The 20000-nt window shown below is 37.0% G+C and overlaps 2 protein-coding genes across 5 annotated transcripts; one reads left to right on the top strand and one right to left on the bottom strand.

Moving 5' to 3' along the window:
• The first annotated feature begins 872 nt into the window (after positions 1 to 872).
• LOC116160370 lies at positions 873 to 3362 on the top strand. Its single transcript, XM_031473561.1, has 3 exons — positions 873 to 1839; positions 1890 to 2115; positions 3217 to 3362. Exons 1-3 carry the CDS (start codon positions 1145 to 1147, stop codon positions 3358 to 3360), a joined length of 1065 nt encoding a protein of 354 aa, XP_031329421.1. The 5' UTR covers positions 873 to 1144; the 3' UTR covers positions 3361 to 3362.
• Positions 3363 to 7565: 4203 nt separating this feature from the next.
• Positions 7566 to 19763, bottom strand: LOC116160368 (probable phospholipid-transporting ATPase IIB). 4 transcript variants are annotated; one of them, XM_031473555.1, is made up of 13 exons: positions 19623 to 19763; positions 19325 to 19501; positions 18710 to 18968; positions 15684 to 16088; positions 15532 to 15634; positions 15277 to 15484; positions 14362 to 14756; positions 9499 to 9752; positions 9273 to 9449; positions 8975 to 9224; positions 8717 to 8925; positions 8306 to 8665; positions 7566 to 8253 (listed from the first exon to the last, which is right to left on the bottom strand). In XM_031473555.1, exons 1-13 carry the CDS (start codon positions 19640 to 19642, stop codon positions 8017 to 8019), a joined length of 3054 nt encoding a protein of 1017 aa, XP_031329415.1. In that variant the 5' UTR covers positions 19643 to 19763; the 3' UTR covers positions 7566 to 8016. The 4 variants fall into 4 exon arrangements, with proteins under 4 accessions (XP_031329415.1, XP_031329416.1, XP_031329417.1 ...); XM_031473556.1 differs by having other exon boundaries at positions 19325 to 19489; positions 19623 to 19749; XM_031473557.1 differs by having other exon boundaries at positions 19325 to 19739.
• Between the last annotated feature and the right edge of the window lie 237 nt (positions 19764 to 20000).

Genomic DNA, 20000 nt, shown 5'->3' on the forward strand with positions numbered 1-20000 from the left:
GTGGTAGCTCAGCTTGCTGTTGCCTCACTATAATAGCTCGGACTTGCTTTTGAATTCGGGCTTACTATAGGGGAGCTCGCTTCGAATTGAATTTCTTGCCGGTTGCTTCTCCTTTTTAAAGGTCTCCGGAGCGGTGGGGGTCTCCGCGTTGGAGGTCGCGTTCGCTCGTGTGCTTGTTTTGGGTCGCGTTCGTTTACACGTCTGTATGTGCATATATGTACAATGTGTTGTCTACGTTTTAGGGTGCTAGGGCACCACAACAGAAAGCGACCTAAGAGGATTTTTAATTTCACCCAGATGACAGTTTCAAAAGTCATACTTGAAGTATCATTACCTAGCAACTTTAAAGTGCGTGTGTTTTAAAGGCCTTTTTTTCGCACGCATTTGAGTGTTTAAAACGGAGATTGTGATTCAGGTATAATAAAATAGTTATTTATATAACAAGAGCGCGAAGTTCAATTTCGCGCATTGAGACTGAAGGTATCAGTCAATTATTATTTATATTATATTATATTCTCTCTATTGGCCTTGCACCCAGCCCACTTAATTAGACATGTATTCGAGTATAACGTCAATATGATTCCATTGTATTTCCTATTTTTAAATTATATTGCAGGTATAATAAAAAATACTATTAAGATACACGTGTATAATTGGTCTTTAAAGCCCTTGCAACGGTAAAGGCACTCCGCTTCGCGTAGTGCCATTAAACTCGTTGCGCATGCTTTAAAGACTTGATTAGAAACTTGTATCTTAATATACTATTGTGTGGATATACTTGTCCTTGCAAATTTCATATTTAGCGCCTCAGATTTAGTTCTCATTTTAGTCATACCTAGTGATGGCGCTGCAGATGTTGGCTTCAAGTTTTATATTAGATATTATACGACCGTTGAGTGAATATTTAATTACACAATGATACGACGCTAGCAGTCCAGGTTTAAATGGTCGAAGCGCAAGTTACTCTTAGAATTACTATCGCAATTTACTATTTCGTATAAACTACCCTTTAAGTAATAAAAGCATCAATGACTGTTACCTACATTTGTAGTTGGCTGTGTTGTATCGATACATTCAATAAGTCACTGACATCGATGTCATAGTCTAAATTAACAATTAATTTGTTCTTCCGTGTAATGAATATATGGCTAGCGAAGTATTCTACGATTCTCTGGAGGGAGAACACTCGACTCCGTCAGACAGTCCTTCTGATAAAGCTGTGAGTAGCATCACCGGAAATGATAATTTGATAGTTATCGAAAATGAGGTAGTAAACTTGTCCTCAAGCTCTTGCGTATTGGTAATCAAATATCCTCCAAATCATTCATCACAATGTTCAAGAAAAAGTTCAAATTCAAGTTTAAAAAGCGAGTTTGAAAGGAAATGTTCCTTAAATTCGGCAAGATTAGACCATCCGCGTGATATTTCTACTTTGGTACCATTATATTCGGGAGATATAGATAAATTTGGTATAAAATGCAGAAAATGCTGTTCGACTCCTTCTCAAAAGCCTCAAGGCACTGACTGCTTCGTACATGATGAGAAAGTACGTACTGGTAGTTCTAAAAAATGCGAAACATCTAGAAAGAAACTAATTAAGTGCAGAAACACAAAAATGTCTAGCAAAGGTTCAGAAATCTTCATTCCTGAAGTACGGTCCCGGTCATACTTGACAATGTTCCACAGGCGTATCGGTTATCCTGAACAAACGCCAAACATTGATATAAAGGACACGCAAAGATCGGTCTTTGGCGACACTAAGAGAAGTTTGATTAGTTTAACATCAAATGAAAACGAGCAGTTTCGTGATGCTGAAGATTGTCAATCGGATACTACAAGGTAAGTTACTTTTTTTCTTTTCCAGATCTTTATGCCAACTCTTTTTGCAGCTTTTACATGAAAGCAATTACAGAATCTAACCAAAATAAAATAGGCAGTGGCGATGCTAATCAATCTCCTGCAATTGTCGCACCTCCACCTAGTAGCACTTCGGAGATATTTAGTTGCACGACTCCCACAAGATGCGCAAACAAGAGCAAGAGACGCGTAAACAAATTGTATCCTATTCCTGATATGGGAGGCTTGGGTGCTGACACTGTTCGATTTAAGGATAAAGTAAGTTCTTGAACATGTATGGCACATTTAAATAGTAGATGGTACACTTCTTTTTATAATATTGACAGTAATGAGTTTTTCGAGTGAAATAGAACCACCGAAATTACTTTCGGGATTTAAACAAGATCTTGTGTGTTGTCAATTATACCTAGTTGTTGTGTCCTTAACCCTTTGTCCCAACCAACCTCGAGGGGCGAAGAGAAAGAATATTGAGAAAAGTAAAACGAAAACACCAATAAACCACAATAATATATTATAATATCGAACGTGTTTCAACAGCAAGGCTGTCATCATCAGCAAACAACTAATTCGAATAGGTCAATAAATGTGGGCCAGTTTGTTTCGAAACAATTTGGTCTCAAATTGTGCAAAATTTGCTGGAATTTGCCGAATGCATGCTTGATAGGAATGGCCCTTGAGTGTTAAAGTTGATTTCAAAAATTTCAGAACATGTAAGAAAGTATTTGGTTATTTTATTTTTTACAATGTCACTTTGTGTTATCGAGGTGCAAAACTTTGACTCTTTATATGTTGAGCATTATAAACAACTCAGCAAAGATCAGAACTGTGGAATCTGATATAAGGTCTGATGTGAAGAGTCAACTGAACTATGTATGTACGCAAATTTCCTATTTCGTTCGAGAGTCCTTTTGTTATAACAAAAAAAAGTTGTTTTTTTAGGGCGTTAAAATAGTAACTATAGAAATGTAATAAGAAGGTTGGAAATGGAGAAATTCCAATATGAGTTGACGAGCGCGAAGTCGAAGGCGAAGAATGTTAGTTTCATAGGCAAGTGCTAGAAGGTTAACTTTTTTTTTCAAAAATTGATTCAGGAATCGCTATATTTTAATGTTTGTCGTGAAGAAATTGCTTTCGTAGTTCGACTCGCTCACTGGATTTATGAATGAAATTATCTACCGAGCCATTTGTTATGGTAACTTGATCAGTCTATTCAGGGCTAAGGTCTTCCTAATCCAGATCTACATAATAATTTACAAAGATCAGTAACGCTACCATTCTTAGATAAAATAACTATAAGCTATCGTAATAATACCCAAATAATTCAGCAGTGTATGTATTCATAGTGCACATTTTTTGCAGATGGAATTAAGAAAACGTCAATTACAGTATGGACAAAGAGCGAGTAATAGGAATAGAATTAAATTAAAAGAATTGGACATTTTAAAAAATTTGAAAAACGAAATCGCGGAGTCAAATGCTATAAATAACAAAAATGTGCATTAACGTTGAGGTTTGCCAAATAAATAAAACCTAAAAAAATTGCTTAGAAATTAATCAAGTTATCTAATACACAGAGTAAGTACCTATATCAAATCAAAAATTGGAATAGGTATTTTTCTTGGTTCGCGCTACAGATAGCCGTCCTTTTAGCAGCGGCAGAGCAAAGCGATGGAATCTGTATAGGAGTGTCGATGGTGTCCATCTATCCGTCCGTGACCAAGGACCCCGTGACGTCACACCGAGGTTATCTGTCCCTTTTTAAAATTCGCTTTAGGGGTTTTTTAGCTTTGGTTTTTTGTAGCACATTTTTTTTGTGATTTTGACATTTGGGGTCTATTTTGCTATTTAGAGCCGGCGAAGAATAATAGTATCACACACAGGCAGCTATATTGCGTATCGTAAGATGTAACAACTGCATGTCAGCCAACAACCTGGATGATTAGAAAAAGGAATATTTTGGGGAGTGGGTGAATTTAATGTGGAAAACGACAGATCTTGATTAATGTCGCATGTGACTTGGCGTTGGTTTGATGACCAGACCGCCTGCACTTTTACCTTTATGGATAACACTAAATAACCTTAAACAATGGCCCATATGAATAAAAGGGAGCATATGCTTATACTTGCAAAATTCAAAGTAAATACTCGTAAGAGCCCCTTCACACTTGGCGACTTAGCAGCGCTGCTCAGCAGCCTAGTGTGAAGGGGCTCTTACGAGTATTTACTTTGACTTTTGCAAGCAGAGACTTGTTATAACTAGACCGCGCGTAACGTACATTTTACTATAAACGCCTGTTGTCAAGATAGGATAGGCAACCAACTGTTCATCGCGGGGCAGACGTACGTTCTGCAGCTTGCTTTAGCATATGTTTATTCTAAATTTTATTTTAGTAGCAAAAAAAGATAACATATAACTGTTAACTGTTTTAATCGAATTTATTGGTATTTTATTTGTACTAAATTGGTATATAACTGCCTTACTCTGGTCCTAATTCGATTTATATGTGTATTTTGGTGGTGAACACGCATGGGAAAATATACTCTTAAAACTAAAGATGTAAGTAGTAAGATATGATTATTTAGCGGATTTTAATTCAATATATGCCTATCCAAAAACCCAAATGGGCTGTAACTGTTATTTATTTTTCTTAGACTGCTGATAACCATTTTGTTTACAACGCGGTGTGGTGTGGATTGAATGAAAAACCTGAACACATTTTCAGCAATTTGGCAAATTTTTAATTCATCGCTTGATACGTGCAACATTCCTCCACGATTTTTTTCTAGTTAAAAGCTTTGAATGACTCTCTGATGCGAATATCGCATCTGCACATATGGAACATTTAACAGACTTTTAGCTATTTTTCTTGTAACAAAACCTGAAATATACTTAGTACCAGTAAGTACTTAGTTACGTCTATACCTAATAGGCAAATAGGTACTGCCGTTATCTGGTAAAGGATGTCGAATAATAGTTCTACGTTATTTTAATTTTTAAGTGAATGGGAAAGTCGAAAACGCTCGGTATTGCGTTATTGTTTAACACCTTCGTAGGTACCTGTCTAAAATAGGCTTCATTCCCCGCAAATGCACTATGGTGGGAGTAAATTTTTCTCTTCGAATGGCTCTGATCCATTGGCGCTTTAAACTTTTATCCGTTGGAAATCTGCATATTATTTAAAATTCTATCTACAGAGTACATGTTGATACGCACGAGTTAACCTAAGTTTATTGGTTTATTCTCAACAGAAATTTATCTGTTCACTAATTCGAGCTAATCACGAGAATAATTAAAGAACGGAACATCTAAAATAACAGCTTATTTCATTATATTGCACATCATCTCTGCGATTTTTGCCCCGCGGTGCATTGTGTGTTGCATACTGTGTCGACAACACCTTAGATACGTTAAGCGCAGTCTAGTTATAGCAAGTCTTTTTGCAAGCATAAGCATGTGCTCCCTTTTATTCATATATGGCGTTGAGCCAGAGGGCATGTGCGGTTTCATTTCTGGGGAGTAAGCGAAACCTACAAATTTAGATTCGTCATGAAGGTAGGAAAAATGTTTGGCATGATACTTCGTAAAATTCGGTAGCTTAGTGACATTATGACGTCACAAAGATGACCGCCAGGCGAAAATCTTAGTTAAGCATTATAAAGTCTGGTTTCATGTGTAAGAAGTAAAAGTATCATACAGATTTTGATTCAGCATAAAGCTAGGATTAATGTTTGGGATGATACTTTGTGACATTCGATAGTTCAGGTACGTTACAACGTCACGTTCTAAATGTCTAGTTTTAATTGTAGGGAATGGAAGTATCATACAAATTTTGATGCAGCATAAAGCCAGGATCAATGTTTGAGATGATACTTGATACTTTGGCATATGCATAACGTAGCCGCCTCTCTCAGAGTTTAGTCAACTGTCGTGGGGATGTGTTCGTGGTAGGTACTAAAGGGATGCATCCCGACAACTTTGTTGCCATTGAGTTGGGCCACGCCATATGAAAAACAATTTGATGGATTTTGTGGATTGGGGAGGTTGTGGGGAGGGGGGCTAACTGGGTGTTATCCGAGCCGAAAGGGTACGGCCACAGCTTCGCCACTGGAATATCTGCATTAGAGGGAACTCTGATTTCTGGTGATGGCCTGGCCCCCGGGCGTTCTACTAGTTTCCGCTGCCTCCATCCTTTTGTCTCATTTCCTTCCTTCTTGTTTCTCCCTTTCCTTATTGTTGTCCTCTTCGTGCCTATCTTTCTGTCTCCTTCTCTGGGCTGCTTATGCTTATATCTGATTCTTCCTCCACCTCCAGTAGATAGATCTGGTTTCTTTCTTCATTTGGTTTTTGTCTCTGCTCCACTCTTCCCATCTTTCTATGGGAGTCCCCACTCCCCGAGGCCGCCACCGTTTGGTATACAGTGGTATTCCATGTGAAGTAGGGTCGGCCTACTTTCCATTCCGAAGCACGTAGATTTTTGGCCATCTGCAGTATAATGATCTTTGTTCCTCCTGTTTATATGCCCCCACTATCGCTCAGCTGCCTCATCTTCAGTCGCCCAGTGATCGCCTTTCCTCCTAGTAATTCCCTTATCTCTTTTCTTGTGAGGTTGCTGTTTTCAAGCAGTATCCGTATTGGCTTCCGTTCCGCCCTCCTCATTGTTTGTCTGTTACTCTTTGTTAGCGTTTCTTAAAATTGAGTAGCTTAGTGACAGAATCATTTATTTATTGATTTATTGATTTATTGTCCGTCTCTTGTTCTGGGCCCTCAACAGGCTTTCGCCCAATTACACCACATAATGCTTTTTAGAGGGACTCTTACATGAGGTCTTAAGTTCTTCTATACTACTCCAGTATTTCCATACCAATTAGGAAAACTACAGGAAAACCTAATTCGGAGTATTCGGCAGAACCTCAACCAGGTTCGAACACCCGACCTCCGGATTTATAGTCGAACGCTCTACCACTGAACCATAAAGTCGAGCAGATAATATCGGTCTTGTTATTTCAATTTGCCTATAGTCAACTTTTGCCTTTTTGTTTCAGATATGGATTCCGGGCAGACTTTTCACCATTTACAAAAAATTGACAATTATAAAGCAGTAGCATGAAAACCGCTTAGCTGCCATCTTAGCTACCAACTTTCACAAAGTATCATGCAAATCAGTGATCCTGTCTTTATGTTTGATTGAAATTAAAATTTGTCTTAAAACTTGCCTTAAAACGGTATACAACGATTTTCACTTGGCGGCCATATTTGTGACGTCATGATGTCACTAAGCTACCGAATTCTACGAAGTATCATACCAAACATTTATCCTACCTTCATGACGAATCTAAATTTGTAGGTTACACTTAACTCCCCAGAAAGGAAACCAAATCGTCCATTTTTGACCACCTAGCTCAACGTCTATAAGGTGAGAGTAGCATTATGAAGGAAGATCGTTTTCATTTTGCATGTTTGAACGTTGGGCCCTACATTTTATTTATCTAGCTGTAAACCGTTTCTCTGATGAAACTGCCTGTGGCTTCCGAAACAGTAACCAACCGTCATTCACCAGGAGCAAGAAGAAGCAACTTCTGGTGGCGCCCGCGCTCAACTGTACCGTTCCGCCGACTACCCCACCGACCGCCGACTATTTGCAATTACATTCACACAACTGTAAAATAATTTATTTAGCTAATTAAAATTCATCTTATCGATCCAAGTAATTTCTTTTCCATTTCATGCCAAGCAACCATGTTACGCGGACTACCCCAAAGTTCGTCACACTTTGCCAAAAAACTACCGCACTAATTAAAGTCAAGAAACAAGAAAGGTGAAGAGTTTTTTGTAATGGTTTGAACAAAGATGCAAAGTGCGCGTTCTTACAAAAGCAATTGAAAAGATGAATTCATTCTGTTGCTGGAAAATTTGTGCCCTTCCTTTGTGTCAAAGAAGTCTAATACATCAGAATTGTCGTATACCTAACTCATTGATAATAAATTTTTTTTTAAATTTTCCCACTCAAAGCTCTCAGTTTTCCGGGGTTGGATGATATCCCATTGAAGAGGCAAAAGAAGCGAGGAAAACAAAATTGAAGTTAATAATGCTTTGTGACCGAACAGTTTTGATTCATATTCGCCGTGCTATAGCATACAGCGCACCTTTTAGTTTGCTACTTAAATAAAATGTGGAAAAAAGTATAGTAAAATAAATAACCTTAGCTTTTGGTTTTCTCCAAAGTGGATATAAAAACCCAATTCGTAATTGCACTTACCTTGGTAAATCGATATAAGTACCCACATAAAAAACGTTTTGAATGACAAACTTCTCCCCTTAGACAGTTCCTTGTACAATTCGGGGTATGTCAACGCAATCTCGGCGCTGACATCTTGATCAAGCACTAAACTGAAAACCTAAAACAGCAGGATAAAAATCATGTTAACAGTATTCTGTAATAGAACTTACTGGAAACATTGTATACAATGTAGCGTAACCGACCATTAGAAAACCTTGATAGAGAGCTACTGAACTTAAATAAAATACGCTACTGAATACTGCTTGCATGGTGGATATAATAAGCCCTCTATGCACAACAAACTGAGATAATGACGACGAACGTTTATAAGAGTGTCTGCCATGAACCAGCAATAACCGTGCAAGATAAGAAAATTGAGGTATGCTGAAATCGCCTGCCAAACTTGCTTGTTTTCCTTCTCTTCCTTCAATGCCAATACCCGCATCGGCTTGTTGAATCATACTAACATCATTGCCACCGTCGCCTACTGCCGCAGTTCGTTTACCCGTTTGTTTCTGAATTAACTGCACCTATTAAAGAATCAATTGAGCTAAGTCGCTGAATTAGTGTGACAAACGTACCACTTGAGCTTTTTGTGTTGGTGAACATCTGCAGCAAACAACAGCGGGCGCCGCCGTTGCTAGCTCCATGAATTCCTGTTGGTAATAATTTAGGCAAACTTCTAAACTTTCACCGCTCACTACTAGCGCACAGTCGCTTCTTCTTCTAAATGCGTTTAATTCTAAATGTGCGTCTGTGCGTGTTTCAACTTTTTTGAGCACGAAAAGGCCTACAGTTAAGGAATGTGTAATAATGCCATGATTGGCACGGTCAGTTACCTTGCGTCCTCGATACAAGCCTGGAACTTTTTGCAATACAAGTGGCCGTCTCCAATTTGTCACCAGTAAGCATCCATATTTTGATTCCAGCATTACGTAACAATTCCAAAGTTGGACGCACATGATCTTGTAGCTTATCTTCGACGCCAGTAATGCACAACAACTCCATTTCACGCTCCAGAGATTCAATAACTTGTGCCACTCTTTGTACACGATCAGACACTGACAATCTGGCTGCATTATAGCGGCTCTGCAAAAATAAATAAATACAAATTTGTCACAAAATCCAGTGCCTTACTTCAAAATCATTGTACTGCTCCTCGCTTAGAACTTTACGTGCCACCACCAGAGTTCGTAGACCTTCCCTCGCCATATTTCCGCACTCCTCGTCCAACCAATCTGTGTACTGCACAATTCCCGACATCACGACGTCCGCGCCTTTTAAATAAAAAACTATTTCCCCCGTTTGTAAATCCTACAAGTTCAACCCTGAGAGACCTTGTGTTTCCAAAATTTCTCGTTACCTTAACAATGACGCCCATCCGCTTCGTTTCGCTGGTAAACGGAAAGACAAGCAAAATAGAATAATGAAATAATCTGCCGTCGGGTGTCCTTAGCTGCATGGTCGATAAATCGCGGTGATGTAACGCGAGGCCGACTTCCTTCGTCCACTGAACTAAAGCGACTTCGTCGGGGCTAGAGGCCTGGTAGGTCATGTTGCGATCGGTGGCAGTTCTCAAATGTTGGTCAGCTTCAGTTTCAGATGAAGTTAATGAGTCTAAAAACCATTGACCTTAAAATTTGAAATTTGGAAATGGTCAAATAGCCAAATTATTTGATAATTGCGCACTAAAATGAGACAAGCTTATTCATTTTTCTTTTCTGCTCCAATTCACTTTAAAAACTGTAAGTCGATCTCCATTTCGACCTACACTTTTATCAAATCAATCAATTTATGCAAGCTTTTGAGATGCACACATTTTTGGTGGCAACCGCGCAACCTTTGAGGAGTATAGAAAACTATGCGCAGTCGCTAGATCACAAGTGCTTGTTTTGGCCATATATATAAGAGAAGTATATGGATAAACGAGTGGACACGCCCATCGCCAACATTGGTAGAGGGAAATATACTTCTGTCATTAGTAGTCAACTAGGCGCTAATGCGCTTGCCTGTTATTATGTAATCGAGGTTGAAGGGTGTAACCGTACACAAACTCGTCTGAGGAAGCTCGAAAGTTCTCCGTGAAAATGCAACAGATTCCAAGCAGAACGATATGGAGCACCTTGACCACTGCTTTGAGTTGTCAGTGAAATCATTCAAGTAGGCCATTAACTGCTTGGTGGCCACTATAGGTCCCGAAACCTTGTGTGCCGAAAACAATGTTGAGAGCACAAAAAAGGGAAGATTCAAATTGTCGTCGCTGATCGGTGAAGATGCTAGTAGGGGAATCGAAGCGAGATAGTCAACAGGTAAGAAACGCTTAGGCGGCGATTGGTCTTCAGAGGGTGGGCCTCGGCCACCTAGTATACGTATCTAAAGACATCACGGGATCAGACAATAGTGATAGGAGTCGGCAGGTGGAATAGGGCCAATGTGGTGAATATGAACCTGCATGAAGCGAATAGAAGTCTGGGTGAAGTTTCAGAATGGGGCGTGGTTGTGTTTACAAATGGTAATTGCACACAATAATGCTTTAATAAAATTTTAAACCTATTTTCGAGTTATAGGTTATTAAATTTGAAATTGGCGCTACTTAAAAGTAGGCGGTAAGAAGTAAATATTTACTTAGGGAGTTTGCGCATAAATACAGAGTTGACTACTAAGGAATAGGGCAGCTCTCTTTTATGGCGAACAATTTACACATTGGCATCATACGCGGTTATCCATATACTTCTCTTATATATATGGTTTTGGCCATCTCAAATTGAACCGCCACAAAAAAGGTATTTTATAGTTAATATTTATTGTTTTTTTTTTCGCTATTTAATACATTTTACATTCACTTATATAATTTTAACTTTTATTTTGAAATTAATATTTAACTTCAATACTGGATCACGTGTACGAATTTGTATTAGGTACTTGGAGCCATTATCATTTTTTGTGTAAACGGTTAAGTAATTTGTTCCATTTACACGGTCTTCGCATAATGTTTAATTTACATATTTGGTCATTTGTTTATATGGAAGTTTGATCTTTGTATGGATTGTTGGAATGACTACTATCCATTTTTGACGTGAAAGGACAATCCCAAGCATGAGGCAAATTGTAACGGATGTTCTGACAGTATCCATGATATTATCACTGCTATTAATGTTTAGGGTCACTTTGCTTGTTGGAAGCAATTATTTAAATTACAAAGAAAAGCCGTTAGGATTATTGCGAACATTTCATTAGAGATGATTGTCAGCCAGCTTTCATTGATCACCAATTATTAACGCTTCCATCTATTTTTATTTTTACTTGTCTTTGTTTTGTTAAGTGCAATGAACATTATTTTGTTAAAAATTGCGATGGTCATAATTATGACACCCGCAACAAATTAAATGCATTTGTCCCTTTTTGCCGTTTAAGTAAGACGCCAAACAGTTTTGATTATATCAATATAAAGTATAATTATATTCCTCACAATATTAAGGCTTTACCTTTTAATTTATTCAAATCAAGAACTAAAGCATTTCTTATTGATAAAGCGTTTCACTCGTATGAGGAATTTTTCAGTACAGAGTTCTTTTCGGGACAATTAAGTATTGTTATAATTTTTGTTTGTTCTTACATTTGTAATATTTTTATTTTGCTTTTGTATTGACTAATGTATGTAGGCTGTTCTACGAAACATTAAATAAGCTTTATTATTATTATTATTCTTATTAATTGTTGTTGATCTTGAAATTCATTTCCAACGATAGGGCAGCTAGCAATGCAAGGGGTCAGATTCTGCTAATAACAACCCTTCGGTTTTGCAATATGAATAGCGATCTGCTGATTTTATTGCACCAAAGTTGAATCAGCTTTTGTACTTCTTATATTGTTACCAGCTTTTAACCTTTTCTAAAATCATATTTTCATTGTATGTGATTTTGTTGTTATCATACTTTGTTATTGTAACAAGTTGGTCGATTTTTTGTTAAATTAACAAATTTGCAGGTATAGGAAATTTTATACGTGTACCGCTTTATAATAAAAAAGAACAGAACTAATATTCGATCGCGTTAAGATAAGAAATGTGTGTTCAAGCAGATAAGAGTCGAAATGCTACAGTGTTGCCGGTTCTAAAAACAGTTGTGACAGAGAATGAGGGCCGATGTTTCTGCTATACCTTCACATGTATAAAAAACAGAACGGACGCTTGGTTGTTGGGGTCGTTATGTATTTGGGATTTCGGTAGTACAAAAATTAAAATAGGGTGGAAAAGACATTCTTACTCACACCTTCGAAGAGAATCTATGCAGGTCAAGCACTACATATCATTCGATCGCGTATTGAATTCTTAACAAGACCTTCGAGCCAAACCTCCGTAACGTAAGAGTGGTACACACCATTTTTTGAGATCACGTAAGATTGTGCTACCACTTTATTGTCGTGGGTACTTTATTCATGCGGAGCTGCCCTTCAAACAAAACCAATAATCGGAGGTTTTATGCAACAAAGGAACTTTTTCATGTAATGAAAACTAATCAACGGCGGATTTATGTTTCACTGAACTTACAGTGCGAGTAAAGTACTTTGATAATACGTATGTGAATATTTACGGGAATTGCACGATCGGATTAAAGTGCTCGCATTTCAATCAATTGTTACCACGAAATCGTTCGGGTCCCTGGTGCAAAGCATTCCATTGCGCTATATCTGGAGTGGCTAGTTACGTTAAAAACAAGTCTATCAATCAAAACTGTGCACCTTTATTGTGTATAGGCGGTGTTATTAGATCTTCATTAAACGGGAACCGGTAAAAAAGTTTAAAGAATTAATTCGTATTTAATTGACTGTCAAAAGTTATAAGGGTAATTTTGGACATTTCCATACTGTGGAACATTGGTAACTATTCAAATTTCAACTAATAAACTGAGTAAAACCTGAAGCATGGTTAGTTCTGAATTCAAATTCGATAACACGTAATTAAATTTACTTACACTGTTCTAATATTTACCTTATGAATACATACTCCTATACTGTAACCACAGCAAAGCTTCCACGTTTCCACCTAAACCAAATACACTTTGACCTGAATTGTTATGGCTAAATAGCCATCTCAAATTTTCTAAGCATTTCGTGGCACCTTTAGTAACGCCTACTGTTAGGTTTTCCAACCACATTAGTCAACATGCTTCTCAATATAATTTTTTTAATTTAGACCATAGCCAGGTGTAAACTCAAGAGCAAAAAATTGAGATTTTTCATTGTAAAACCAGAGAATACCAGGAATGTGTAATGAGTACGAAAGAATACCACACCTATTACCCTCTTATAAGTTGCTTAAGCTTGTCTCTTTCTCCCATTTTTTTTAAATTTAACTTTTAGCACACTTACCTGTAATCATTTTTACGCCATGATACTGTTTTAAGCATACTTTCAATATACAGGGTGACAATTTGAAAACTTACCACCCCCCATATCTTAGTAAATAAACGAGATATTTAAAAAAATCAAAATCCGTTTCGGTAATTCGGTGGGGGAATCACAATGACATAGTTGGCGACGCACCCCCTCCAACCCCCTGCGCCCCAGCCACCCCAACTTTTAAATCTTAAATAGTGACCCCCCATGTGTGATACGTCGTTGGAAAGCTCTGAAAAAATGCTTTCCAACCATACCAAATAGCATTACATTTAGGTTAGTAATTATCGTGCAAATCAAAAAATAAACTAATATGATACATTTGAAATCTGTCGTATTTAAAACGCAACCGGCGAACATAGACGAACCAAGACAGATAATAATTCAAGAATGTCAAAATATTGCAAAACCAACATTTGAAAAGGTTCGACAAGAGTTTGAGAATAGATTAGAACTGGCCATCAAAAATGAGTTGCTGTCGAGTCGGCTTTGGAAGTTCAAGTTAAATACGATTTTCCATGTTTATTTTTTGATTTGCACGATAATTACTAACCTAAATGTAATGCTATTTGGTATGGTTGGAAAGCATTTTTTCAGAGCTTTCCAATGACGTATCACACATGGGGAGTCCCTATTTAAGATTTAAAAGTTGGGGTGGCTAGGGCGCAGGGGGTGTGAGGGGGTGCGTCGCCAACTATGTCATTGTGATTCCCCCTCCGAATTACCGAAACGGATTTTGATTTTTTTAAATATCTCGTTTATTTACTAAGATATGGGGGGTGGTAAGTTTTCAAATTGTCACCCTGTACATACTATACTACATACTTACTTGTGTCATTTCCGTCATCACTCTCATACACTGGAGTAACATTATGACATAAAGCTAAAGCCTGAACAGCCTCTTTAATTCGAATATTTTCGGATTTCCGCAACTTTCCAGGATGCAAAGATTGATTGTCTGTATTCGAAAACATTTGTTTTATAGTCGATCGGACATCGTCAAAACTATCTTGGGCATAACTGACTGTACCCAAATGCACTCTCTTAAGTACCATCGAATTCTGAGTTAAGGTACCCGTTTTATCACTCAGTAAGTAAGATATACGGCCTAATTCTTCCGGAATTGTTGTACATCTCACTGCAGTACCTCTCATGTTTGGATCGTGATCGTGACTAATTGCCCACGAGTAGTAGGTTTTTCCCATATCCAGATTAACTCTCAAACTAAAAGAATGTCTGATTTAGTGAGATTTGATTAAAGGTGCTTTCTTGGGTAAATAAATGGCCACTCATGTTTCATCACAGATGGAAAAGCAATGGCCACCCTCTCCATGTCACAAACAAAATTTTGAACTGTTACAAACCGTTTGGCCATTAGGCGGCATTTCCCGAAAAAAGGTTAATTTCTCTGATGATCTATAACTTCCAAGTCAATTTATGAAAAAAACTTTCTCTTACAGTATTTATTATTTTTAAAAACAAAATCTTTCTCTTTTCAAAATTATAAAGCGATCTACCTAAAGAAAAAAATATACTGGGTGTCCCATAGACAAAGATGTTATAGCAAATTTACAAATTCACTTCACCAACTCAACTTATTGTACATGCTTGGAGAAAGTTGTTACGGAAATCTGAGAAATTCAAGAAACGCCATCTAGTAGCCAAATTAAACAATGACTTTCTCATTGAATTTGACCCTGAGAGAAAGGAGGGAGCAATATGAGTTCTTAAGCAAAAATCTTACCTGATTGGTATAATGTACGAAAAAAGGAGAACGAATCGAAACATATATCTATACCATGGCCCTCCAAATCCCTTAAGAGCCATCATAATTAAAGCTAAACCTATCACGGCCACAAATAATACTTTCGTAATTGTGTTTACTTCCAAATCTAGCAACCCTACTTTCGATCTAGGTGCAGAATTATTCATAACAGAACGTGTCTCTGGACCTGAAATAAATCATTCTGTATGTTTCACAACTAAATTAATGCATCACCTGTGTAAATCACTAAGCCGAGTGCCTGACCCGAAGCAATTACACAGTTAGTCCAAAGAGTATTTTCAAGATCCAAACTTTCGTCACCCATTAAAGAATCGTGCTAAAAATCATTGAAGATTATGCATGTCAAAACAAACAACAATATGTACTCTAGTAAATGTTCCAATAAACGAATGTATGTCCTTTTGAGGTTTTTCAGCATAGATACTGGCGTTGATTTCAAATAATTGATGGTCAGTAGACAGTTTTTGCGTTGCGGGAACTGCAAGCCTCAATTTCCAGTCCGTCTCTCCATCCAACTGATCAGTTCGTACAAAGACAGCCCCACTTTTTTCAGATGTACGTAACAAGAGCAAGTCGGCCGGTACCCGTTCATCTTTGTCAACGATGATTAAATCGCCTACTTTTAATTTGGATGCAGGAACTGTCTCGAAACCCTTATCTGTGTTTTTGACCAGCCGTTTGCACTTCTGATTGTTTACTTCCTGATCTCGTTTGTGTCTGCGTAAGTCGTCTACAGCTTCGCGACATAATGTAACAAACAGTACAAAACACTGCAAAGTTAATTAATTAGAGGGGTTGTAAAAACACATATGTAAATATACTACAGATCGCCCATATAAATTGGTTACATTTACATATTTGATCACAATAATCAGTACAGATTTCTTTTTTAAACTCGTGATTAAGTAATACTGTCTAAAAAACAACAAAGTTTTATAATAAAAGTAAACGACGTTTATTTCATACATTTATTGCAAATACCTACCTACTTGATTTGAGATACAGTTGACTGTCGTTTATCTGGGAGCTGCTTAACCTGAGGCTTAACCGGTTTGCATTTCAACCATGCCGCGGTTTTTATACTGCTTTGTACATTATTTTACAAAACTTAATGTTACCAAACAGTAAGGTTTATGACTTATCAGTAACAAATATTTTTTTTTATTTTTATCCAAAATCGTCATGAAACTTCATTTTCGCCCCAGGAAATTTTAGTTTCCACGACCAGACTATCTTTCCTAGCGCCTGTCACTTTACCGGTCGCGCCCGTCACATTGGTAATGTCTATAATGCCATGTTGATTGAGCAAGATCTAGTTACCCATGGATGTTTCATTGAGACATGATTTCGAAATTTTTCTTGTAAATTTATGTACGAATTTCGAGACGAATTTAGAGTGTGGCACGTCATTATTTTTCATTTTTTGTCCTCTATCTCAGTGTTTCTCAACGGGGGCCATGGCCCCCTATGACGGATTTCTTGGGGGCCACAAACGAAAGACCGAAAATTGGTAGGCCATGGAAACTTTTCACAGGGCCACGAAAATTCACTTCTTCAATATCTTACCGAAATATTAAAATTAAATAAACTTACAAAAAATGGCCAGTACAAAAATTATACCACAATAACCCCGTATCCTTGTTTGTGTTATCTCAATGTACCTAGAAAGCACTAAACCGTAATCACAACTTTAATTGTTTATAAATGGCAAACGTACAATGCAATTGATAGAAACGATACCAGAAAAGTTTGTTATTTTTTTCTAACACGCCTAATACCCCTCTCCCGCCTACCAGGAATAGTTTTCCTACAACTTTCAAATTTTTATAAAACAATTTCAGCGTCAAAACAAAATGAGCTTGAAAATGGTTTTTTGATTTTTTATAACTCAAATTAATTTTGATCTAATGTAAAATATTGAAATACCCAAGCACATACCACATTTAATGGCCTACATGCTATACATTTTTGTGCAGTCGGAGAAAGACGTAAATGAGTCTAAAAACACATATAAAGCTACTCAAATTTCTCGGGGTATGACCCCCCCCCCCAGGGGATACCCACGGGTCTAACGCGGAGGGGGGCCACAGAGATAAATAACATTCACAAGGTTGAGAAACACTGAAGTCTATCTCATTCCGTAAAAATTCAATATGGCGCCCATAAGAAGGTAACGAGGAAAGTAATACTCTGTTGCTTCTACATCTAACATGTTATGGAAATGCTGATAAGAGATTCAGATTCTTCCAAAAAAAGTGTCCATATAAAGTACTAACGAGAACTGTCAATTTCTGACCGTTTAAGTTAGGAAACATGAAAATGAAATTTGACATTTTCAGTTTTTCGGTTATATCTTAGTTACTTTCAAAGATTTTTGAAAATTTTCAAATGAGCTTTTTTAAGTCACAAAAAGGGACACCTCTGGCCCCATTTAACCTACACTAGGTAGGTATATGCCAGTAATAGAAATTGTCTTAATTCAGTCCGACAAAAGGCTATATATACCTACATCATTGAATTCAGAATAAAAAGGGTTTTAAGAATATAATATCGGACTATCAAGGCCCTGTTTAAAAAAAAATGAAGTTGATGGTTCCGCAAAGACAAAACCGAGAACAAAACTTATTCAAAAATACAACTCCACTTTAAAGGGCATTAGAAGTTGCTATGCAAAAGTATCATTGGTTTTGCTCTAGGTAAAATATTAACCGAGATATTAACGGTAGAAAAAAATAGTTGATAAAATCGAAAAATCTAATTTGTTCAAAGTATTTCAAAAACCAAAAAATTTCTTCTTGGACCTTTGATTGCGCGACTTTTGTTCTATTTACCCAAATTTGTCACTGTTACCCATAGTAACCCTCTTATCTCAGACACAGTGTATAACTAACTAAACAATGCTTGTATAAAATGGTATTGTGGATACACACCTAGATGTTACAAATGTCGTAAACGCCAGGGTTCCTAAAGGAGTATAAACTAAGAATGTTATTATGACAAATCCTGAAATTAATATTAAAGTAAACGAAGAATATGATTATGCACTCAGACACTCCTGGGCTTATGTCACCATTCAGCAGTAAATATTGGCAATCTTGACATCACGATTATATAAACACCTTCATTACCCTCCATAAGCAGATACCTAGCATCTTTTTAACAAACACAATCACAAACCTAAACCGTAAAATTCAAGAATTTTATTTATAAGTTCATTATTTGTTTATGTTTTTTTGGGTGCCTGTTTAATAATTTTATTTATTTTTTTTGTATGATTTATAAATTTCAAAATAAGTTGAGCGAGCTACATGAACAAACTGTACCTTTCCGATAGCTCGGTCATGACCAATCTGTAATATATTTACATATGTGGTAAAGGTGAAGAACTTACCAGTGGTCCCCAATATGTATATAAATATCCAATTCGTATATCAGGCACAAACTGACTAGTTGCCATGATTAAAAAATACAAGTTTAGGAAAAATTTGAACTGTTGATAAAGAACGATGGGTAGAAACGTTATAATGTTATACTTTTGATTTCTTATCGTATTGGCAGGGAACTGTCCAAGCGTCGGCTTCCCTAAGTGTATCGTGCGAGAACGCAGCTCGCGAGGTCCGCAACATCTTCGCCACATCGAACACATGCAGCTACAAACAAAAAATCGTCCCTTTAATCACGGCCCTCGCTAGTAATAAGCTACCTGAAAAATGGTTCACTTTGAGATTTCACAATCAGCGGTATATCTTCCTTTGATGTAGGTTTATTGAGAGTAGTTTGTGATTCAACAGACTCCATTGTTTTTAGGCAATGCAGTCAGCTGCACAAATGCGAGTTACACAAACACAAACGAACAATTCAAGCACAAGCAATACGAGAAAACTGCATTACAAGTTAAATTTGTCACTAATTAACGCATAATAATAAAACCTGTTAAGTGTTTACCATTACATGTCAGGGTCGTCACAACACAATGAAGTTATCACTTAACCTAAACTTCACTTACCAACATAACAAACTTGTAAAAGATTTACGTTTCCGAGGTGTTCTGCTTTGAACTGCTAGCCCACATTCCGTATCGCTTCCACGATTTATCGAGCCTCCAAGTAAAAACTCCGTTTCGTCTTGTAAATCAAAATTTTGTAAAGGATATTCCATAACAGACTGGGAACTGTTCCATAACCTTACGTTATAAACTATAATATTTTTTCTAGCTACTAAGCGTATTCATTTTGCAAGCATTTATCAAATTTATAAGTACTGGAAGGCTTAAATTTACAAAGCTTTTTGCTTTTAATGCTTACGGTTTTCGACGATTTGTCATTTTTATGTTCCAAAGGTGGTAAAAGGTTAGATTTGATATTTCTTATTTTTTCAAATTTCTATTTGACATAAATATCCCGTTAGATAAACCGGACTGGATAAGCTCGAATCTCATACTGACATGCAATTGATTAGATTAAAAATATTATTTCTAGACATTCTTAAGATGATTACTCATAAACATAGTATTGCAGATGGCCAATTACGTTGTTTATATGTGTTGGTGATAAGATATGCGATAAAAAAGTAACTTATACGAACACGAAGGATACCGATTATTAAATATTCTCACGTAAATTTAATTACGTGCGGATTATTCAGTAGTTTTCTGCTATTGCAGGTCCCTGCCCTGGTGGCTC

The sequence above is a fragment of the Photinus pyralis genome, unplaced genomic scaffold (genome assembly GCF_008802855.1).
Source record: "Photinus pyralis isolate 1611_PpyrPB1 unplaced genomic scaffold, Ppyr1.3 Ppyr1.4_LG1, whole genome shotgun sequence".
Lineage (NCBI taxonomy): Eukaryota > Metazoa > Arthropoda > Insecta > Coleoptera > Lampyridae > Photinus > Photinus pyralis.